The sequence below is a fragment of the Populus alba genome, chromosome 1 (assembly GCF_005239225.2).
Source record: "Populus alba chromosome 1, ASM523922v2, whole genome shotgun sequence".
NCBI classification, from domain to species: domain Eukaryota; kingdom Viridiplantae; phylum Streptophyta; class Magnoliopsida; order Malpighiales; family Salicaceae; genus Populus; species Populus alba.
Window position 1 is genome coordinate 53,421,660 of NC_133284.1, and position 22,624 is coordinate 53,444,283.

At 34.7% G+C, this 22,624-nt stretch overlaps 5 protein-coding genes across 5 annotated transcripts; 4 read left to right on the plus strand and 1 right to left on the minus strand.

Annotated features, from left to right (window-relative positions):
- Positions 1 to 294: 294 nt before the first annotated feature.
- LOC118029473 (histone deacetylase 9) lies at positions 295 to 4,625 on the minus strand. The gene is made up of 14 exons (XM_035033377.2): positions 4,513 to 4,625; positions 4,235 to 4,347; positions 4,011 to 4,128; positions 3,132 to 3,206; positions 2,809 to 3,028; positions 2,653 to 2,716; positions 2,216 to 2,308; positions 2,020 to 2,128; positions 1,810 to 1,859; positions 1,637 to 1,727; positions 1,172 to 1,242; positions 938 to 1,036; positions 734 to 800; positions 295 to 570 (listed from the first exon to the last, which is right to left on the minus strand). Exons 1-14 carry the CDS (start codon positions 4,547 to 4,549, stop codon positions 488 to 490), a joined length of 1,290 nt encoding a protein of 429 aa, XP_034889268.1. The 5' UTR covers positions 4,550 to 4,625; the 3' UTR covers positions 295 to 487.
- Positions 4,626 to 4,758: 133 nt separating this feature from the next.
- On the plus strand, positions 4,759 to 7,787 carry LOC118029465 (uncharacterized). Its single transcript, XM_035033365.2, has 8 exons — positions 4,759 to 4,908; positions 5,357 to 5,522; positions 5,841 to 5,931; positions 6,034 to 6,092; positions 6,578 to 6,638; positions 7,004 to 7,094; positions 7,193 to 7,269; positions 7,374 to 7,787. Exons 1-8 carry the CDS (start codon positions 4,881 to 4,883, stop codon positions 7,488 to 7,490), a joined length of 690 nt encoding a protein of 229 aa, XP_034889256.1. The 5' UTR covers positions 4,759 to 4,880; the 3' UTR covers positions 7,491 to 7,787.
- An 841-nt stretch (positions 7,788 to 8,628) lies between these two features.
- Positions 8,629 to 9,902, plus strand: LOC118029480 (uncharacterized). The gene is made up of 3 exons (XM_035033390.2): positions 8,629 to 8,787; positions 9,353 to 9,512; positions 9,643 to 9,902. Exons 2-3 carry the CDS (start codon positions 9,354 to 9,356, stop codon positions 9,688 to 9,690), a joined length of 207 nt encoding a protein of 68 aa, XP_034889281.1. The 5' UTR covers positions 8,629 to 8,787; position 9,353; the 3' UTR covers positions 9,691 to 9,902.
- A 1,616-nt stretch (positions 9,903 to 11,518) lies between these two features.
- On the plus strand, positions 11,519 to 16,754 carry LOC118029487 (protein CHUP1, chloroplastic). Its single transcript, XM_035033402.2, has 7 exons — positions 11,519 to 12,895; positions 13,425 to 14,363; positions 14,684 to 14,815; positions 15,161 to 15,342; positions 15,428 to 15,539; positions 16,059 to 16,205; positions 16,517 to 16,754. The coding sequence occupies exons 1-7, from the start codon at positions 12,110 to 12,112 to the stop codon at positions 16,595 to 16,597; spliced, it is 2,379 nt and encodes a 792-aa protein (XP_034889293.1). The 5' UTR covers positions 11,519 to 12,109; the 3' UTR covers positions 16,598 to 16,754.
- A 4,377-nt stretch (positions 16,755 to 21,131) lies between these two features.
- Positions 21,132 to 22,137, plus strand: LOC118029456 (protein LIGHT-DEPENDENT SHORT HYPOCOTYLS 4). The gene has a single exon (XM_035033354.2). It carries the CDS (start codon positions 21,238 to 21,240, stop codon positions 21,946 to 21,948), a length of 711 nt encoding a protein of 236 aa, XP_034889245.1. The 5' UTR covers positions 21,132 to 21,237; the 3' UTR covers positions 21,949 to 22,137.
- The last annotated feature ends 487 nt before the right edge of the window (positions 22,138 to 22,624 follow it).

A 22,624-nucleotide genomic window follows, 5' to 3' on the forward strand; every position in this document is an offset into this window, starting at 1 on the left:
TTTTATTTTATTTATTGTAAATGATTAAATATTTATATTTAATATTTTTCATATATTAAATAAATTTTTTAAAAAAAACTTAATTCATTAATAAATTATTTTTCAGTTATTTTTTATAACATAACCAAATACTGAAAAATATTTTCCAGTTTATAAAAATCACTTTAAAAAAAAATTACTTTCCTACAAATAAATATAACCTAAAAATATATTAGTCGCATGGACTTAGAGGAGTTTAATTGGAGTGTTTGAGGACAGAGTGCTACATGTGTGCCCCAATTTATCCCAAGGAAATCACTGGAAATCACTGGTTTTTTACTTGGGCGAATGCACAGAGAAGTTTTACAAATGAGCAACAACAATTTACAATAATTCATAAGCACAGACAACAAGACCATCCATGTGGCCTTCCCTTTGCATCTTTACGTCTTCCCTTTCCTGTCAAAAGTTCATCCTCCCAAGGAAACAAAAAAGGCATGGCTCAAGTTCATGAGCCATCCGCGTGGTCGTTATCATTGTCGCCTTCATAATATTCATCGTCGCGTTGGATTTGCTTGTCCTGGGTATGCTCTGAAATGAGAATTCATGATATATTAGTAACAGGGAAAAACATCTAGATGAGAAAACAAAAAACTCAAAGGAGCAAAAAGTGCACTCGTGTAAGACACCAATGTGCTCCACCGTGTGTGCAGCCATCAGTGTGAGAGCACATAATTTTGAGTATTCAACTTACGATCCATGCGCTCATCAGGGTTTTGCTCATCTTCATCAAAATCGGGAATGTAGAAGTCAGGAGGTACCTGCAGATATGATTGTCATCGTCAACTAATAGCTAGTTTAGTTTCCTTTAATCCTTTTGCAAAGCACGGAAGATTTGACTAATTGAATCTTTGATTGGTTAGCTTAGCTACTTAACAAATACTTGCATCTAACTCACCTCTTGCATCTGTACACTTGGAGCATGTTGGATGCAACGGAGATTTTCTAGTACTTGCATTTTGATTGTGCTAAGATAAGATTTGCTATTTAAGTTCTCCTGCTCACTCAAACAAAAAAGAAGAAGAAATATTAGGAAGGCTGCGAGAATGCAGGATTGGCACTGACAATTTAAACTAGGTCAGACTTTAATAGCAAACCAGAAATCACAGGGAGTTTCAGTGCAGTTACATACCATGAGTCCACCAGGACTTTTCAATGAATAATCAGGGGCAAAATATTTAATATACTCATTTTCTGGAATCTCTGCAAGAAAATTGAATTACAACAAAATCAGGTGCTAGAAAAGAGTAATCTGAGCTAATGAATTATGATGTATAGTGGGAGAAGTGTTAAAGATAAATGGCATGGAAAGGGTAGAAGATGAGGCCAACCATGATTAATGGCATGCATTAACCAAAAAATGCAAATTTGTATATAATATGACATTAAAAAATAAAAGAAAGCAAACTTTCATGACATGATATTATTAATGACATGCCACTTCCCAACCCCAGAAACACTACATAACCTAAGAACTCCACATCAACTCACCACAGAACATCATGTAGTTATGTTTACAATTTCTTCAGAGAGGGTGATATGTAAGAATTCATCTTCCATGCTCAATTAGAAAAAGGAAGTGATTATATAAGCATACCATTGGGCAGTTCTGTGTCTAAAAGAACTCCTGTTTCAACGGTCCAACATCGAGCAACATTCTCTTTTGTGTATCCCCCACCTCCTGTAACCTGCAGGGGAGTAACTTCTCGTGAGCTTTGACATTTCATAAGAGCAGACTACTAATAGGGATTGGAGCAAATAAGAACATACCAACAAGGGCAAGTTGAATTTCTTCACAAACCTAACACATTCTGCATGCCCTGCAACAAACATCACAATGCACACCAAATTAATACATCACCAACTGGCTTAAGACCATTCATGCAGCACCAACAACAGAACAAGCAAATAACTGCTCCATGTTTGGACAAATGCACAAGGGAAGAAAAAGAAATGTAACAATTACAATTAGATATGCACCATCAATGGAAAGATTGAAGCAGCCCAAGCGGTCCCCAGCCAACGAATCTGCTCCGCATTGAAGAACTATTGCACCTGGCTGATAAGTTTCTACAACCTTGGAAATGATCTGCATGGCAGATAATCAAGTAAATTATTATACTTCGCTACATGTTTTTGTGTATGTGTGTGTGGGCGGGTTGAAATCTGAACTTACTGTTTTAAATAGTCGAGTGAAGCTAGTGTCATCGATTCCATCTTTCAGTGGAACATTTATAGCATAAAATTTTCCTTCTCTTTCTCCTAGTTCCTTCAATAAGAACCATATCAGTATTTTATTCCAATTTCACTTGGTACAAGACTTGTCTGGAACAAGAATGATATATAGATAAAAGGTTCATAGAAACCAGGGAAAATATTAGGAGGCAGCAGAATATTTCTGAGGTTGTTGCATCCCTGTTTCACTAAATATCAGGGCAGACAAACTGAGTTTGAGTGGGAGAAACATAATGTTGCATCATTCAAAAAAGAAGAAGAAAAAGATTTAGAGTAACCAGCACCACTTTGTATGAAAACAGAATAAGGTAACAAACACAAAAATACAGTTGCTTGACATTAGGAATATAAAAGAATGAAAAAACATTAAATAATCACCTTAACATCACCAGTTCCAGGAAAGAACATATCTCCATACTTGTGAAAACTCACAGTCATCACCCTGTCAAATGATAAACAAAAATTTTGTATTTCTCATGGTTTTACCATTCCACTACCAGTCCAAATTCATAATAGAATATAAGCTTTCACTACCTGTCAGTGAAATAAAAGGCTTCTTCAACACCATCACCATGATGAACATCTATATCAATGTACAGAACACGAGCATGGTGTTTCAGAAGCTCCAAAATCCCCAAAACCAGGTCATTGATGTAACAAAAACCAGATGCCCCGCACTTTTTTGCATGATGTAATCCACCGGCCCAATTTATAGCAATGTCACACAGTTGATTGTTCAACCTATGTGCAGCATCTGTCAGAAAATGTCAGTCAGCATTTAAGGTTGAATGGTAAATAAAGCTAAATGGTCAAACCAAACAATGCTATGACAGCAGTCTTCTCTTGTTTTCATTTACCTATAGTTCCACCAGCATAAATCTGACAAAATTCAAACAAGTTTTCGAAGACAGGGCAATCTTCTCCAAGGTTATCTGTGAAAAGAAGATCAGGCAATACAAACATGTAACTGAAAGTTGAAAGAAAATTTTAAACATCAATTTATCATCCATTTCAGTAGCACATCCATAAAAGACATAAAAATTTAACCAAATGCAAAGATACCACTAAAAGAAACAATAAATCACATAAACATGGAGAAACTCACAGCCCATGATAATCTAGTGTAACCACTCAGACTTCAAGAGTCCAATAGCATTACAATAGCCTATCAGAATTACCAAATCCACAGATACACCTAAAATAACCTAAAAATGAGATTTAAAGTACCCAAAATCCCAACATGTAAAGATGCCTTTTCCCTTCTTAGGAAGTGAACCACACATGGTCACTTAACATACCAAATCAAAAGCACCAATAGAAAGCCTCAAAGACCATAAATGGGTTCAAGTGATAATTTCACACGGTTACATCTTAATGCACTCAATATGGAATATCATATTCAGATAAAAATAAATTCCAAAAAGATCACGCAATAAATCAATCATAACAATTTCAACAGCCGACCGAGTTACTATCACTTCATTCATATCTAATCAAGCCAAAAACTTCACAAGGTCAAACACATTATTTAGACCTTGCCTTGAACAATCAAGTAGTCATTCTATCAGCGGTAAAAACCACATCCTTTCACCCCATTCTTCACCTAAACAAAATTCACTTTCATAGCTAATCATCCATAAACCCTAACTCATTCCACGTCTAACAAAAACAACAAATACTTAACAACACAAATAAAAGAAAAACTTCAAGTAAATTTCACAACAAAAGAGCCATACATCTAGCCAATTCCCCCGCGAACAAGTGCTGAGTATCCGGCGTAATCCGATGCAAAAATTCAACATAATCCTCGGAATGAAACTGAGCAAGCTCAACAGGATATGCCTTGTGTGGTCTCTGCATAACAAATTCGACAAACAAAAACACCCCACGTCCTTTTTTTTTTCTTCCAGAAAACTACACAGAAAAATACTAGAAATTTCAAATCTTTAACCAAACTTACATAAATTTCCATCTTCTTGTGTAGCTCATAAGAGAGAACAAGATGGTGTGTCATACAAAGTCTGTGTGGCTTCATTGGATGGTTTGGTCCAAAATAAACACTACCCACATCACCTATATCAACAAAAACCCATCTTTATAAATCTTCCATAAATTCGTTATAAAAAAAACACTGCAAAGAAAATTTTGGATGCTACATCAGTGAATGCTTGATTGCAAAGATCAAAACAGCTTAAACAAAAACAAAAGACATAGAAAGTTCAAAACTTTTTCACTGACCATCATAGAAATAGGCAATTCTGTCTTTGGAGCGCATTCTCTCGGAGAAAAAAATTAGCAGAAAATGATGGGTTTTTCAAGTCTCTTTATTACAGTTCCCTCTAGTTTTTAGGGGGAGGGACACCGTATAGTGCAGGTGTATGTTTTGAATATATACATTATCCGCACCAGATCATTGCCTTTTCTATTGTGACAAACATACCCTTGATCTTTTAATAATATTACAGCTTTGCACTTTAAAATATCTTCTCTTTCCGTCTAAAACCCTAATACAAAGCAAGCAAAGCTCATATCTTTCGTTCACTTTCTCGTTCATAGCCTTCTCTGTCGCTTGAAGTAGCTAAGGAGCCGCCTTTTGTAAACTAACCATGCCTAAGTCTAAGCGTAACAGGCCAGGTTTGCTCCGTTTTTCTCTTCTTTGATCATTTACATTACTGTGTTTGTGTGTTTTGTGGGCAGTTTAGTCTATGAGAGAAACTGGTCTTTGAGATTTTGTTGTTTTAAGTTTTAGTTTGTTCAGTAATTTTGGGATTTTAAATCTTGTTTTGATGTTATTTGTTTTTGTATTGGGGTTTCAGTATTTTGGATTTTGAGCTTAATTGTTGTTGTTTAATTTGAATTATAGCGATAAGTAAAGAGATTGAGGGATTCTTATTGTTGGACAAGATGTTTAGCCTGGTTTTATTCGTATTATGCAGACAAAATCTGTATGTTATTTCTTGTTTTATGTTGCTTCTGGCAAAAGGGATAAAAAAAATAAATTCTCGAGCTAAAAAAAGAGGAAAATTTGCTGTGTGGATGATAGATTTTGTAATTTATAGAGGTTTTATTGTGTAATATGCAGTTACATTATCAAAAACAAAGAAGAAGGGGAGGGAGCATAAAGAGTCTATAGTGAATTCCATAAGGGATGCTGTGGAGAAGTACAATTCTATATATGTGTTTAGTTTTGAAAACATGAGGAATCTCAAATTCAAGGAGTTCAGAGAACAGCACAAGTTGACCAGCAGGTAACTTAACTTTTTTTTGTTTTTGGTTTCATTTTAGTGGAAAACAAACCACTGGTGACTGTATTCTCCTCTGGGTTGTTGAATGAGACTCCTTGTGGTTTTGGGGATGCTATTTAACTATATATGAATCACATGTCTTTAGTACCTTATTTTTTTCTGTTTTGCCATCCCATGTTTAGGTGGGACGAATGTACCTCCCCCCCCCCCCACAATTTTTACTCAATTGTTTTCAACAGCACTTGGCTCTTCAACATCTTATCATCTTTTATGGCACTTGATGATTATGTGCCTTACCAACGTTCTTTTTATGGTTTTCAGATTCTTCCTTGGATCAAACAAAGTAATGCAGGTTTCTCTGGGTCGATCTGCTGCTGATGAAATCAGGCCAGGTCTTCACAAAGTTTCTAAGGTAGCATTAACATCTACACAGCCCATAGTTTCTGCATTCTTCTATTTTGATAAATAATTCTAGTGAATTACCTTTTCTTTATCTTCTTTTTTTCTCTCTCAGCTTCTATGTGGTGATGCTGGACTTTTTCTTACCAACTTGCCAAGAGAAGAAGTTGAAAGGTAACCTTGGTACTTACCATGATATATGCTGCATCCTTTACTCTCCTTGGTTGTTTGTAAACCAAACAGAAATCCTAGTGTCTTGCAGTTACCAGGGTTATTCTGGTCATCTTTTGGATGTTGTAGAAAGAAACTTCAATTTCTTGAATAATTCTCATTTATGTTATTATTGGAATGGAAAGAAGAGGAAACCTAATTTTGCCCAGTAAGAAAATGATAGCAATTAAGTATGTATTGTTTTGTGGCTTTTGATAAAATAACCTATTCATGGTTTGCTTCTCAATATGTAAGGCAGTGCTATATGTAACAGGGCAGTGGGGAACATTATGCTGCTCAATAATAATATAACAGTGCAAGTTCTTTGTTGGGAGCTTGTACTCAAAAATAAGTTTGATGGATTTGGCTGTATTGCTGACATTCTACAGACCTATTCAATCATAAAAACACTTCTTCATGAGCTAATGTTCTTGGTTGTCTTTTTGCAGGTTGTTTAATGAATATGAGGAATACGACTTTGCAAGGACAGGAACCACTGCAACAGAAACAGTATGTGAGATTTTTTATGTCTGGTAGTAGACTTACATGCTGTTTGAATAGATTGAGCCATGCCTTGCTGTGTTGAATCAAAGAACTAGACACAAACTTGCACACACATGTATAATGATTAAAGTATGTGTGCCCTTTTTGTAATTGACTAAGAAAAGGACCACCATGGATCTTTAATTTATTTTTCAGCTCATCCTTGTCAACATCCACTTGGGGTTCTCAGTTGAGAGCAGTCAAAAAATTTATTTAATCTTTGTCAAGTTATAAATGCTTTGTTTAGATGCCATATAGATCTATCACCTACTTTTCTGTACCATGTTTAAGTTCTATATTTCTAACATCCTGACTTGTGACTGGATTTTCAGGTGGAACTCAAGGAAGGACCTCTCGAACAGTTTACTCATGAGATGGAACCTTTTTTGCGCAAGCAAGGGATGCCTGTTCGGTTGAACAAGGGTACACAATTGCTTTCAACTATATGCTGTGTCTTGCATGCTCACAAACATGCACACATAAGACCTGAGGTCTGTTATTAAATTAATCATGGTCTGCAGGTGTGATCGAACTTGTTTCAGACTTTGTTGTCAGTGAAGAGGGGAAGCCTCTGTCCCCTGAGTCTGCTCGCATTCTGGTTAGTTATGACCTTTAACTTTGTCAGCTAGCTAGCATACTCACAATATTTCTTCATTCTTCTGGTTAAAAAAGGGCATGTGGCTGATGTATTACTTCTTTCAGCGCTTGTTAGGAACCAAGACGGCCACCTTCAAGCTTCACTTAATTTGCAGATGGAGCCCTGAGGATTTTGAGCTTTATAGGGAAGGTCTAGAAGATTCAGATGTTGAATCTGCCTAAATCGATGAGTCTTTGAGAGAATACCTGTGTAATACAAGTTAATTGCAGTAGGTGTTGATTTTTTGTGGTTCAAGGTGATAGAGGAGCGCGAGCTGTCTTTTTGTGCCTTTTGGGAAATCGAAGACGCATGTTATGTTATTGTCGAGTTTTACCTTTGAGCTTAATTTTAGCTCCATTTCTTGAGTTCTTCTCAGGGTTCGCATGTGTTGTTGTGCTGGTGATAATTAGCAGTGCAAGAATCATACTTGCAATCTGGATGTTTAATATCTCAAAGGAAAAACAAAAATTCCATGGCTATTTACTGCTTTTGTAGAACAGTAGAAACGAATGGTCCTGATCCCAGATAAGCAGTTTATGGTGGCGATCAATTTCTAGAAATTGATGGAATTGGAGTGTCATAAGCTCTTCAGAAAGAAGTGTTGCGGTGTAACAGATTGAACGTGCCTGGAAAAGTATTTTCCGGTGCTTGTATATCTGAAGGAGGAAGTCAAGATGTTCCAAACTCCATTATCTCTAGCCCTAAGGAGCAGGAAAGGAGAGAAGGAAAAGAAATGGATACAAAAAACAGTAAGGAGAGAAGGGAAATTTTCGTTGGACGTATATTGGATGGAAGAATTCTATTTTGGATACTATTTTACAAGAAAATGTAATAGTAATAAGAAAAGAGCACGAGTTAACGGGTTATTGAGTGAACTCGTGAGTAATCGAGTCAATTTGAACTGATTATTAGCATATCCTTTTTAATTCAGCTTAAAATTTGGTTGGTTCGCAGGATCTCTATAGAAACTCACTCAACTAGCAATAAATTAAAAGTAAATGAGTCTTTAAATTGTAATTAGGGATCAAACAATCACTACAATTTAAATTTTGGGTTTAATTTAGAAATTGATGAATTCCGCAACTCATTTTTCTTTAATATTTATTATTTGTAAAATAGCATCATACTAAACTTTTCAAAAAATATATTTTGTGATCCTTTGTTTTCGTAAAATTTGATGAAAAAGAAAAGAAAAGTTGTCGAAAAATACCTCAAAAATCTATCTAAAAATACATACGCAATTTAAAAAAAAAATCAATAAAATCATGATATTAGGGGGCACAAAGAAAAAACAAAAACAAAATAGAAAGGTAGTGTCATTGCACAAACATATGGGCACCAAGTGTAATTTAAACCAAAAAAGAGTCACAAATTAACCTTCAACGTGTTCTCTCATCTTAACTCTCTGTAGCCTCCTCTTCTCTGCTCTCTCTCAGCATCCAAACCCTAACCAGATTTTCTTGAGCTTCATTCAGCAAGGTAAGACCTTTTCCCCCTCAATCTATCCGTTTCTGCATCTTCTCTCAAAACCCTAACCTTTTTGGCCTTTTAGTTGACTGTTTCTCACTGGGATTCTTTGAATCAATCTTTCATTCTAGAACTAGGGTTTCGGATTCTATTCAATTTTTTGCTTTATAATTTGACTTATAGGGTTTGATTATGATCTTATGATATTTTTCTTATATCTTTTTATCTTAATTTAGATCACTTAGCACTTTCAATAAAAATAAGTTTCATTTAGATCTGAGAATTTGATGTAAAGATTGTTTCTTTAAGCACCTAATTAGTATCTAATTTATGTAAAGATTGTTTCTTTAATTACCCAATTAGTATTATATTGCTCTTACTGTGAATAGGGTTGTTTTTTGTTTGTGCTTTCAGTTATCAAAACCGTTTTTTTTTTTTTTTTGCTAGGTCCGTATTGTGCTGGTTATGTGTTTATTCAAGTTATCGTGGATATTGTTTATGTGCAAGCATGATGGATTTGTTGTTTGTGCTTAAAGTGATTGGGATTTTTTTTTTTTTTTGGAATGTGGAATTTAAGGATGACAACAGAAGCACCTTTCCGACCAAGGGAGAAGCTCGTTGAGCACCAGAAATATTTCCAAAGCATTCACAAGCACACTTATTTGAAGGGACCTCTTGATAAGGTTACATCTGTTGCAATTCCAATAGCATTGGCAGCCAGCTCACTTTTTCTTATTGTGAGTAGTCAAGTCTGTTCTTTTACATGATAACTTCTGTTAATGATTTTCTGTCTCTTTAAGGTTAGTGCTAAATTTCTCATTGGGTTTCCACAAGACAAATTGTGAACATGTTATACGTTTTTTTCAGGGCCGAGGGATCTATAACATGTCTCATGGGATTGGAAAGAAGGAATGAGGAAGCTGTTTGTGTAATGATCACTGTTATGTTTTCACTGCTCATGTTTTGAAGGATTATTTGCTTTGCATGTGACCAGTATTATTTTTAAAATTGTTAATTAATAATTGCATAGTTGCTGGCTTGCGGCTACAAATGGGAAGTTTAAACTTCGCCTTGATGCCTTCGTTTTCTATTTGGCTTTTAATGATACATGATTGAATTTCAGGGTTTCCCTAGTTGTTCGGAAGTCTTTCCATGTGTTCTTATTTTCTTTTTCTCTGCTTCATTGCATTGAAAGTGACTATCAGTGTGCTTGTAATGACTATTGGCGAGAATTGTCGGGTACCTGGTTAGATTTTCTGTGTATTTTTTAAGTTTATGCCAGGTTCAGTTCTGTCAGCATTGGAGAGGCAGTTTTTGAGCTGGTGAGCTGTTGGCCGAATCCATCTCTGAGCACCCGATAGGGAAGACTGAAAATGGTGTGATGATATTTTTCTGTATCTTTTTCATTGAATTCCATGTTTTGAGGCTTCTGAACTGAAAATGGAGTGTTGATAGCAACCAGAAGCTCAGTAGTGATGCCAGGGGAATGACATTTTCTGACAAGTCTGAAAAAAAAAAAAGCATTTTGATGATGCATTTTCTGTGAGAATATGCACCACCATAATCTTAATGTTCTTCTCTGAGGACCGTTTTTAATATTGGCTGGGGAAGGGATATCTCCGGGCATTGGAAAGGTAATCTTGTGGCTGAAATTTTCGGGGTTACCGACGTAATTGTCGTGTCATTTCAGCTTCCCTTGGGATTTGGCCCATATTTTCTCATCTAGGCTGTTGAATTATGTTTTGGATCAAGTCCTTTAGGTCCCAAAATTGGCTCCACGGATTTCGGGTCACTTCTCAATCACTTGATGAGAAATTAAGGGTGTCAAGAAATTATTAGATATGTTAGGAGTATAATTTATATATGGATTCAGGATGGAAAAAAATAAAAATTGTTTATAGATTTCACCATTATGATGAGAGCGGAGGGCAGTGTAATTTCTTGAAATTGACTTGAAAATTTATACTAAATCTCGAGCCTTCAAAGTTACCTTAAGCCCAACCTATTATGTTACTTGTGCTCCAAGATGTTTAGAATTGTCAAAGTTGTTTTTTAAAAATATATTTTCTAAATATATTAAATAATATTTTTTTTATAAAATTTATTTTTAATATTAATATATCAAGATAATTTAAAAAATATAAAAACATAATTTAAAAAATTTACAAAACATCAGTTCAATGGCAGTAGCAAACACCTTTAAGAATTGCGTTTGAAAAGCGCTTTTCATAAAATTCCATGCTTTTCTAAGCATGAATGTGCCAGTCATTCATTTCGAAACATTATTTGCTAAGAGTTTGAAAAAAATAATTTATTGTTCTTGTATTATTTTAATATATTTTCCAGCAAAAATTATTTTTTAAAAAAATGTTATTTCAAAAATATTTTTTGTTTGAAAATATACTAAAATAATATTTTTTTTTTTTTTATAAATTTATTAAAATTAAAACAAAAAAAATTCAAAATTTTATAAAATTTTAGTTCAACCGCAGCGACAAACACTCTTTGAAAATGTGTCGCGACAAACATTCTCTAAAAATATAGTTTAATTTATTTGATGTTTTTTGAATTATTTTAATGTGTTGATATTAAAAATAAATTTTAAAAATAAAAAAAATATTATTTTAATATATTTTAAAAAAAATTCAATTTAAAATACCATAGAAACATGCTCTGATTGTCTAAAAGTAACCATCTCTAACTTATAATTATTTTTTACTGGTATTTTTATTTTAAACTTTGGTGAGGGAATTGACAAACAGCTAAGAAGCAATGACCCATTAATATGGACTAATGTTTTGACTTAGTCTTCCATACCCTCTCGTCTGGAATATGGTCCCCAGATGATACAGAAAACGACCGTTGCACTCTCCCTCGTACTCCTCAAACCCTAACAACAATAAAAGAAAATGTTTTTTTATTGTAAGAAAAACAAATTCAAATTTCAAACGTTCAAATTCTTGCAATAAAAAAAGGCTGCCACCTTTTCTTGCAACAGAATAGCTCTTCACTCTCTCCAACAGTTCTTGATCTTGAAAACCGGAGCTTCCATTTATAATCATTGTTTTTTCACGTCTAGCACCGTTTAGTGCTTACTTTACCATTCAAACAGCTCCTCTTCAAATTCAAATTCCTGCTTTCTGTTCCATTTAAGACAAGCCCATGTTTTTGTTTTGATTTTTTAGCTTTCTTAGCTTCTTTGATGAAGAAAACCCATTTTTGAGCTTCAAAAACTTACGGGTTTTGATTCTTTTTAGCTTGAATGATCAAAACCCTTTTGTTTTTCATGTTCATTTTATAGAGGAGAAAGTTTGATCAATTTTTGTTCAGCAAAATGAGAGAAGAAAACCCAGTTGAAACTAAAACAAAAGCAACAAGATTTGCTGATCAAAACCAAGCACCAAAGTCACAAAACATTAAAGGAAACAGCAACAACAATGCTTCAAAGATCAAGTCTTCATGGGGTTCACATATAGTGAAAGGCTTCACGGCTGATAAAAAAACCAAAACACAAACAATCACAGTAGCAACCAAGAAGCTTCCATTAGCAAGTTCAGATACTACAAACCAAAAGAACCTTCTTGTGAATTCTCATCCAAGAGTGAAAAGATCACTCATTGGTGATTTATCTTGCTCAGTTACAGGAAGACAGATTCACCCACATGCCTACCAGAGTAATCACAGGAGACAATCTTCAGGGTCAAGAGATTTGTTTGTGGAATTAGACCAATTAAGGAGCTTGCTTCAAGAATCAAAAGAAAGGGAGTTTAAGTTGCAAGCAGAGTTATCAGAGCTTAAGAGGAATGGGAGAGTAGTTGACATTGAAAGGGAACTTGAAGCAAGAAAAAATGAGGTGGATGAGCTTTGTAAGAGAATTGGGGTTTTGGAGTCTGAAAAAAGTGGTCTTTGTGAACAAGTGAATGAGTTGTGTTTGATTTCACAGAAGAGAAACGAAGAGGTATTGAAAAGGGAAGGGCATGAAAGTTCACTGGGGAATCTTGAAATGGAAGTTGTGGAATTGAGGAGGTTGAATAAGGAGCTGCAGATGGATAAGAGGAATCTTGCTTGCAAACTCTCTTCTATGGAGTCTCAATTACCTTCCCTTGCCAAGGCTTCTGAGGTAAAAATCAACTCCCGTTCCTCTAGTTTTGGATGCTTTGTTTGCTTGATGAGAAAATGCTTTAGCGGAAAAGAAAATTAAGTTCGTTTTTTAAAATTTTGAAGCTTTCAGTATTAGGGACTTGAAAAGAACAATGGTTTAAGATAAATGGTGTAGAATCTATGGTTAATTTATTTGATTTTTTTTCTAGAAAACAAAATAGAGCAAATCAATAGATGAAATTGATTAATCTAATGATTTAATTTGTTTGGGTTTTATATGATTCTATCACTCAATTACCTTCAATGCAAGCACAGAATTTCAATGTTTTATTATTTTGGCATTGATTAATTTTGTCTTGATAATGGCTCCTTTGATCCATGGTGTAGTCTATTTCCATTATTAGTTACTTTTTTTATTAGAAACCAAACAGAGGACCAATGATGTTGATTTGGTGCTATCATAATCTCCTTTCTTTTTGCCTGAAGAGTCTTAAGTTTAATATAACTGGCCAGGTTCCACTACTGAACTCTCTCTTGAATTTCATCAGAGTGACGTTGTTGCAAAAATTAAGGCTGAGGCATCTTTGCTAAGGCACGCAAATGAAGATTTGTGCAAGCAAGTTGAGGGTCTACAGATGAGCAGACTAAATGAGGTTGAGGAGCTAGCCTATCTGAGGTGGGTCAATTCATGTTTAAGAGATGAATTGCGTAATTCATGCTCAACAGTGAATTCAGATAAGTCCTCAAGCCCCAAATCGGTAGAGAGGAGTAACGAATCTTCTAGCTTAATGTCTTGCCAGAGTAGTGACTGCTTGGAATATAATAGTAAAAGGAGATTAAATTTGATTAAAAAGCTGAAGAAATGGCCTATTACTGATGAAGACGTGCCAAACTTAGAATGTCAAGATAAAAATTGGGTGCAATCGGAAGATGGGAGAAGTCCAAGAAGAAGACACTCTATAAGTGGATCAAAGTTCTGTATAGAGGAGTTGGTACCGAATAGGAGAAGGCAATCTGATGGTTTTATGTGTATAAAAGAAATGGAAAATGAAGTAGAGCTTGTAAGTTCTGAAAAGTATGAGTTTGATATAATTCAAAGACCTCAAATCCTTGCGTACTGCCAAGAGACCAAAAAAATTGTAGGTCCATTAGATGTTGAGAAAAGGGCTTTGCGTGTTCCAAATCCCCCACCAAGACCCTCATGTTCTGTTTCTGGACCTAAAGAGGAAGGTTCAGCTCAAGTTTCACTCCCACCACTGCCTCCACCACCTCCTCCTCCACCACCACCTCCAAAGTTCTCAGTGAAGAACACTACTGCAGGAGTGGTGCAGCGAGCACCTCAAGTCGTAGAGTTTTACCATTCATTGATGAAGAGAGACTCAAGAAAGGAGTCTTCAAATGGAGGAATCTGTGATGCCTCAGATGTTGCAAATGTTCGGAGCAACATGATTGGTGAAATTGAAAACCGATCATCACATTTGATTGCTGTAAGTGAAATCTTACTTCTTATCCAAAGGTCAACTACAAATGTTGTTATTGAATAGCTTGCTTGCAATGTGTTAAAAGATAACTGCATTTTTTTATTTTACCATGAAGACACAGTAAAGAAATGAAAGCTTGTATGCTTACAGTTTTCTGGGATTGGATTTGCTGTTGTGAGGATGCAAGTTTTCACTTCTTTATAACTATTATCAGATGGAGTCCAAAAAAAAATGTTCTGAATTTTTCCTTCACGTCGAGTTTTGACATTTTTGTGCAGTAAAAGAAGTTCAAATGCTTAGTAGTAATTCTGTTTTGTTTTCCTCAGATCAAGGCAGATGTTGAAACTCAAGGGGAATTTGTCAATTCACTGATCAGAGAGGTCAATGGTGCTGTTTACCAAGACATCGAAGATGTTGTGGCATTTGTGAAGTGGCTTGATGATGAACTTGGCTTTCTTGTAAGTTTTTTTCGTGGTTAGAAACCTTGTCGGAGTCGACAATTTTTTTCCGTTGGGTTTTAGTCATAAGCGATGAGAAAAGCATGTTAGCAAGGATATTTCAAATGCTATAGTGACTAAAAAACTAATATTACACCCTATTTGCAGCATGTTTATGATGTAATCTTGAAGCTTTTATGGGCTAGAATTACGTTGAAAATCCAAATGACATGGAATTTAAAGTAGAAACTTTGCTACACACCACGGTATCCGTACTCATAACGAGATAAATTAACAAGGAAAATAGTATATATGGATGACAAAAAGATGTTATATCAACCTCATGGTGCTTTCATTTACGTGAAGGTGGATGAAAGGGCAGTCCTGAAGCACTTTGACTGGCCAGAAAAGAAAGCTGACACATTGAGAGAAGCAGCGTTTGGGTATAGTGATCTCAAGAAGTTGGAATCTGAAGTATCATATTACAAGAATGATCCCAGAGTTCCTTGTGACATTGCACTAAAGAAAATGGTTGCTTTGTCTGAGAAGTAAGAACCTGACATTTTGCCATCTGCTAATGTTTTATCCTGAAATAATTTTTCTCCCTGTATATTAATTTGATACACCCTGCAGGATGGAACGCACTGTTTATAACCTTCTGCGAACAAGAGAGTCTTTGATGCGTAATTGCAAAAAATTCCAAATTCCCTCAGATTGGATGCTTGACAACGGAATTATTAGCAAGGTAAACCATGACGTTCTCATTTCTTTCTTCACTAGTTAGTTTACAAGTTAAACATTACAAGATTTGGACACAAGAAAAGAAGGAATAAAATCTGGCCCATCTTCCTTTGGAGGAGATGGCAATACAATACTAAGAAGTGAACAATTAACAACGACCAATGGCTATTTGAAAAGGATGGCTTTTGGATTAAGCTTTAAAGTTCGAGGAATTGAAAAGTTCAAGATTTTGCACTTTTGCTAAAACTGGACATACAGATGACTAAGAGGTGAACAATGGAAAACAACTGATACATTCGAAAATGATGGCTTTTGGATTAACCAGTAGAGTTGAGGAAATGAAAAGGTTTAAGATTTTGTACTTCTGACTAAGCTGGACATCCATGTGATCGTAAGCTTCTTGTAATTCTTGAATACTTCCTAGAAATTTTATAGGGACGACAACCCTTACAATTTTATGCTGCACCATCAAGTATTTTTCAATGACCTTCACATTGCAATTAATCAGCAACTCATGTTGTAGATAAAGTTTGGCTCAGTTAAGTTGGCAAAAAAGTACATGAAGAGGGTAGCTACAGAAATCCAGTCTAAGGCAGCAGCACTAGAGAAAGACCCTGCTCTGGACTATATGCTACTTCAAGGGGTCAGATTTGCTTTCAGAATCCATCAGGTTTGTAGATAAGCAATTTTGTGGCTGTTCATTTTATTTCTTCTTGATTTATTGCACCAACAAGATCACTTTTTGTACCAGAAAGAAAAGTATCTCTCAGAGGGAGATTCTTGAACTCAACTGTTTGATTTGGTTGACATTTATTACGAACATAGAGATGGGGTAAAGTAACTGATATTTTTCAAGGCAGCATGGTTTGCACAGGAAAAATCAACTTTTCTCTGCCCACAAACATCTTAAATAATGTTTATGAAGGGGAAAGAAAAACGATGTCTAGCAAAAGTTAATGATTTTTGTCTTGCCTTGTGCAGTTTGCTGGAGGATTTGATGCAGAAACAATGCATGCATTTGAGGAACTTCGCAACCTTGCTCACCTGCTTAACAAAAAGTAAAAGAGAGTGGGGGCAATTTGGCTTACCATCTCAGTAAGCTTTACTTGAATATCTATACAGCAAACTGTATATTTTTGGTGTGGTTTGCCAAGGGTTTTAAACAGTTGAAAGTTGTACAAGTTTTGTGTGAAATAGGAAGCAATTTTGTTTGGGCTTTTTACTCATTCTTAAAACAATGGAATGTAAAAATTTGATGAGAATGCGTATATGCCTTTTCAAACTCGAGTTCGTATTCGATCCCTCTGGCTCTTTTCTGGGCACACAGGCCCTCATGGACAGTTTGTAGGTGCGGAATCCCTGTCTGAAACACACAATGATAGCTACTGGTCAAGCAAAAGCCCTCATGGACAGCTTGTAGGTGCAATCCCTGTCTGAAACACACAATCGCAAAGTTGGGAGGTTGTTGATGTTCAAAGTCAGATTTCCAGAAAAGGGCTTCTCAGATCTTTGAAATGCAATCAGATTCCTGGCACAGGGAATTGGGATCTTAAGAGTTCTTAAGTAACATTTGAATTTGAAGTTTCCATGCATTTTGATCATTGTACATTGTTTACGTTCAAGTTCATGGAAACTTCAAAGGACAGAAATTCATCAGAACCAAGCCAAGATAATACAACCAACCCTTCTTCTTTTGCCAGGAACCTTGTCAGGTTGGAAGGATTTGGAGTTCCTATCTCTTTTATTGAAAATGGATGCTCCATTTCAAATTTGTCATTCAGCAATTTACAAAAAGCTGCAACAACAACGACAGATCCAAAGAGTAAGAACAAAGAGAAGGGTAATAACCATGGATAATCATATTGCAATAACCAACGGTAAGTAAAACATTCTTGGATGCATTGGTGTCCACTCATAATGCAGCCATGGTCCAAGGAACTAGTCCAATGGGGCATGCAAGCAGGACAATCAAGTACCTTTTTTTTAAAAAAAAAAAAAAAACTGTATCAAACTATAAACAGGTAATAAAAAGAAAGAACCAAGGGAAATTAATGAGAGGGAGAGTAGCTGATAAATGTGATGGCCATGGCTATTCCTAGTCTCCATCTGGCAAGAAAACAAGAGGAGGCCCTTGATTTTTTGATTGAATAATAGTCCAGAAGACAAAAAAGAAAGGGAAAAAAAAAGTACCCGATGGATTTGACATCTTGACAAGATGTAACATTGCAACCAGCCACCTACAGGGACCGGCTCATCTGATAAAGATGTCTCCGACGCTCCTTTCTCGGCAAGAAAGCTGAGGAAGACAATAAAGTCCCTTCATCACTTCACTGCCCAGTCAATCACATTGATTTGCTCTATCACTCTTCGATTTTACCCTTCATAGAATCGCTGCTCTTTTTAACCAAACCCAACGTCCTTTTTTTTCAAGATTCTTTTGGCAAGGCTTTCTTTCTATACGGATAAGATTTGCAATTATTTTAATAAAAAACAGTTTGGGTCTTGTTCGATGCAAAGCGTACATTTAAAACCAGGACAGTCATGCCGCCAATCAGCTTGCTTGATTTGGTTAAAAATTCAATTAATTATTTATGATATTATTTTAATATTAAAAAATAATTTTTTTTTTATTAATACGAGTTTCCAATCTATTATCTAAACCTGAACTTGGATACGCCTTTAAGTCAGATTTTATAATTATTGTGGAAAGAAGATTGAATGTTCAATAATTGAAAATGGGTGGTGTATAAGAAACCTGCAATTATTGTGATGGATGTATATATCTCATTTCATCAACCTTTTTCAAAGAAAAATGACATGAAGTATAAATTAAAAAATAAATACACACAAAATAATTAAAATAAAATATCTATTAAAAATGGTTAAATAAGAAAATAAAATCATAGAGGAGATATAGTGATTGAAACATATATTTAAAAATTATTTTAAAAATATTAAAAAATCAAATAAAAAAAGCAAAATTAAAAAAAAAAAATAATAAATTAGATATTCTAACTTAACTCATCAAATGATCTAAGCTATGAAATTAATCGGGTTAAATAACTTTTTCCTTTAAAAAAATTTATATTTAACCCCCCCCTCTCTCTCTCTCTCTATATATATATATATATACCAACATTCTTGAATATCCACAAACCAATCTATTAACCAAAACAAATCTAAAAACCTTATATCAAACTGAGTTAGATTTATTTTCTTATTCAATTTAGATTTGATTTTTCAAGCAATATTAAGAGTTTCAAAAACCATCATCCAAACATCTCTTTTCGCATGAAACTCGTGAACACAAAAAAAAAAACATTTTGATTAAAAATAGTTTGAATGATAATTTGTTCTCTTCATCGCTAGAATCTGGTAACCTTTAATCTCTTTCATCTCTCTATTCAAGAATCGAAGAATAATACAAATGAAGTTTCGTATCTAAAGTAATTTTTAAAAAAATTAAGGGATCAAAACTATATAAATTATGTTATTTTTAAAAATAAAGAATCCTAAGTATATTTTGCATAAAATCTTCGACATGCTATCTATGTTGGGTGCCCTTTTCTTTTTTTTTTTTTCTTTCAATCCCAACCTTACCTAAACAATCATAAGCAATTGTTTGTTAATTATAATTAAATTACCCAAAATAAAACTTCAAGTAACAAAATAATTATTAAAATACAAACAGTATATCCACTATAACTTGTTAGCGTTTATCTTCAGTGTAAACAGTGTTCATATACAGCAATAATTCACCCCTTTTTAGTGTTTTCTGTAATAATCATTGCTAAAATTATTGTGTACTTAAGTTTTGTAACAAAGTTTTACTGCCACACTGCCATTCTTCAAGACCAAAATAAAATATTTACTACGCACACACCCAGAGTAGCTTCAATATATTATGGGTTCTTTTCCTTGGAAACTAATAACACGTGCAATTCACTTGATTATCATTATATATATAAAAAATATAACACGTGCAATTTAATAGAATTTATATAAGAAAGATAATTTTTTTAATAGATTTTCTTTTCTTATTTCATTATACTATATTGTTTCCAACTTTCATCACCCGCTCACCTCATAATATATTATCTTCAAAGAATGCATGTCATTAAATATATATTAATTATTTTTACGTTTTAAAAGTGATTTAAAAAAAAAAAATTATTTATTTTTTATTTTAAATTAATATATATTTTTAGTATTTTTAAATTATTTTGATATGCTATATTAAAAATAATTTTTAAAAATAAAAAAAAATATTATTTTGATATATTTTCAAAGTGAAAAATACTTTTAAAAAATAATTATAATTATATTATTAAAAAAAATTATAATTATATTTTCAAATTATTTTTTCAAATTTTTTTCATTCTTTACTTTTAAAAAAACACTAAATCATGGATGAACAGAGGGAGACACAACACAACACAACTGGGGGTTCAGGAAACATCTTATCATCAGAGCAAGAATCTCTGAGGGCCATGCATTAACATAACCTTATAATATGTCATTAATGGCGTGGTCAAGTTACTGTCCTAATTTGCAGGCTCTATAAATGATACTTGTCATGAATTGTTAACTCAATGCAAGAACTACATATAAATGCTGCCGGCCTGTTTGACAGGGTGACAAAATTTGTTTTTGAAATGTTGTTTTCCTTATTAATCAATCACAATAATAAAAAACAACATCCAATAATAAAAACTTAAAATAATTTTATTTTTTTTATAATTTTAGATTCGAGTTTTATAATTAACTAATTATAATAATAATTAAAGGTTCACATAATTATTAATTTCAGAGCCCGTAAAATTACTTAAGTTACACACGAATTAGCCCAAATAAATTTATTTGTTAAAAAATATAGATAAAATATAATTATTCAACTCATTCATCAACCTTGTTAATTTATATTCCTAATCAATTCATCCAAGCAGGTATGTTTATGTTTCATGCTTTCTTACTCATCCTTGAAATTCAACAGTAACATCAGTCATCAACAATCGATAATAATTTGGTTCTCTGCAAAGTGTTGATATTGTTCTCTTATCAGTTTTCTCGCGTGACCTTGTTCTTATTTGCAAGAGATTCTTTGTTTATGACGTGTGCACCGCGATGTATTTTTTCAGAAAGCATGTAATATATGTTTTTATATCTTAAATAAATACACTATAAATCTGTCTCCTTCTGACATATAAATTTGATGATTTGTTAATTATTATATCAAAATTATATTTTTAATTTTTTAAAAACTATAATGACAAAAAATACTTTAATGTATTTGTTTATGCCGACAATCTCACAGCTTGCCGTATGAGAGGATCATTCTCAACGAGCGTACCCTAAAGTAAAGGATGGCCTCTCGAACGAAGGTGAGCTAAAAACAAAGAGGAGGGGGCAATGGTGAAAAAATTCTGAAGTGACAATGGTGATATGATATTCAAACCGTCATCACTTACAGGACGTGGGTTTCCTTGCATGGGTCCCTCTTTTGTCTCCTTCCCTGCATCTCACATCAACTCCTTCCTCTCTCCTTGCAATCCCTCTCCTTGAGCCCTTGCTTTATATATTCTCTCACACGTCTCTCTTCTCTTCCATGAGTTCTTCCCCCCCTCCTCCCCTTCTCCCCATCTTATTTGATTCCTCACGGGAAAAAGCAATCTCTTATCTCCACCCCCGACAAGACCTACAACATGTCAGCTGCTGTTGCCGCCGCCGCCGCTGCGGCCACCATGTCATGTAATTCTGCGAGGAGTGGCTCGTCAGGAGCCTCTAGGAGCCACCAGTTGCAGGAAGGACTGCTACTACCATCACCATCACCGCCATCTCCAATATCATTACCACTTCCATTGAGTCGTTACGAATCTCAAAAGCGACGAGACTGGAACACTTTCGGCCAGTACCTGAGAAACCACAGGCCACCACTGGCACTGGCACGGTGCAGTGGTGCCCATGTTTTGGAGTTCTTGAGGTATCTTGATCAGTTTGGCAAGACCAAGGTGCATAGCGAGAATTGCCCATTTTTTGGCCATCCCAATCCACCGTGTCCTTGCCCTTGCCCTCTCAAGCAAGCATGGGGCAGCCTTGATGCTCTCATCGGCCGTCTCCGTGCCGCCTTTGAAGAGAACGGTGGACTGCCTGAGACGAACCCTTTTGGTGCACGCGCTGTGAGATTGTACTTAAGGGAAGTGAGAGATGCACAGTCTAAAGCTAGAGGGATAGCTTATGAGAAGAAGAAGAGAAAGAACCCAACACCACAACAGCAGCAACAGAAGTTACAAACTGCAGGAAATGGCACTTATCATGTTCAACAGGGTATTGGTAATGGTGGATATGTTCCAAGAAATGTCCTCTCTAACGAGGCTGCAGTGCTCAGTGTAGGAGATGTGCCTGTGTTCAACTAAGCCAATAATAGCACTACTTAATTGGTCTAGGGTTTACAACTATAAGTAATATATGCAAGGTAATGTTGTAATGCAAGCTAGGGTTTAGTATGAGATGGTTAATTACCTTTCCTTGTTCTTTGTGCCAATGTGTTTTTGGTGTTGTTAATTAAGGGAGAAACTCATTATTCTCCTAATTTTCTACCTTCAGTGCTTGGCACAGTAATTAATCAGTACTTATCCACTAATCAGAATGTCTGTGAAATCTAGACATCGATCTTGGAGACTAAGAAATCAACTCATCATCAAGCTTGAAAATAATGGAGAAATGATTGCTCGATCCTATTTTTGATCCCATGAACATGAAGGGAAACCATTTGAGCACACAACATATGAAGGATTTCCTTGTCCCTTATTGTAGATTAATTTCTCAGCCAGCCTGTAGTGATGATTCGTTTGGAATTTTGAGAAAGGTTTGCAAGGTGGTGATGGATGCAGGCTGCGGAGTTAGAATTTCAAAAGGAAATAATAATATTGATAATCCATCTCTCTCAATCTTGATAGCTTTTCCTCAATTTCGGGACAAAAATCATTCAGTCATGGTGAGTTATAAATCTTGTTTTACCGCTGGGAAAAATATGATACTATAATATATTTTTTCCCTTTTTCATCTTATTAGTATTTTGTTACTGTTTCG

What these genes read in the sequence shown, in the direction of transcription:
- LOC118029473 (XM_035033377.2), bottom strand. Translation starts at nt 4,549, where the DNA reads ATGCGCTCCAAAGACAGAATTGCCTATTTCTATGATG. An exon ending in ACAAGAAGATGGAAATTTAT is followed by an intron (nt 4,129 to 4,234) that starts GTAAGTTTGGTT and finishes TTTGTTATGCAG; the next exon opens with AGACCACACAAGGCATATCC. An exon ending in AATTCAACTTGCCCTTGTTG is followed by an intron (nt 1,728 to 1,809) that starts GTATGTTCTTAT and finishes ACTCCCCTGCAG; the next exon opens with GTTACAGGAGGTGGGGGATA.
- LOC118029465 (XM_035033365.2), top strand. Translation starts at nt 4,881, where the DNA reads ATGCCTAAGTCTAAGCGTAACAGGCCAG. An exon ending in GTCTTCACAAAGTTTCTAAG is followed by an intron (nt 5,932 to 6,033) that starts GTAGCATTAACA and finishes TTTCTCTCTCAG; the next exon opens with CTTCTATGTGGTGATGCTGG. An exon ending in GAACCACTGCAACAGAAACA is followed by an intron (nt 6,639 to 7,003) that starts GTATGTGAGATT and finishes CTGGATTTTCAG; the next exon opens with GTGGAACTCAAGGAAGGACC.
- LOC118029480 (XM_035033390.2), top strand. Translation starts at nt 9,354, where the DNA reads ATGACAACAGAAGCACCTTTCCGACCAAGGGAGAAGCTCGTTGAGCAC. An exon ending in CCAGCTCACTTTTTCTTATT is followed by an intron (nt 9,513 to 9,642) that starts GTGAGTAGTCAA and finishes CGTTTTTTTCAG; the next exon opens with GGCCGAGGGATCTATAACAT.
- LOC118029487 (XM_035033402.2), top strand. Translation starts at nt 12,110, where the DNA reads ATGAGAGAAGAAAACCCAGTTGAAACTAAAACAAAAGCAACAAGATTT. An exon ending in ATGATGAACTTGGCTTTCTT is followed by an intron (nt 14,816 to 15,160) that starts GTAAGTTTTTTT and finishes ATTTACGTGAAG; the next exon opens with GTGGATGAAAGGGCAGTCCT. An exon ending in ATGGTTGCTTTGTCTGAGAA is followed by an intron (nt 15,343 to 15,427) that starts GTAAGAACCTGA and finishes TACACCCTGCAG; the next exon opens with GATGGAACGCACTGTTTATA.
- LOC118029456 (XM_035033354.2), top strand. Translation starts at nt 21,238, where the DNA reads ATGTCAGCTGCTGTTGCCGCCGCCGCCGCTGCGGCCACCATGTCATGT.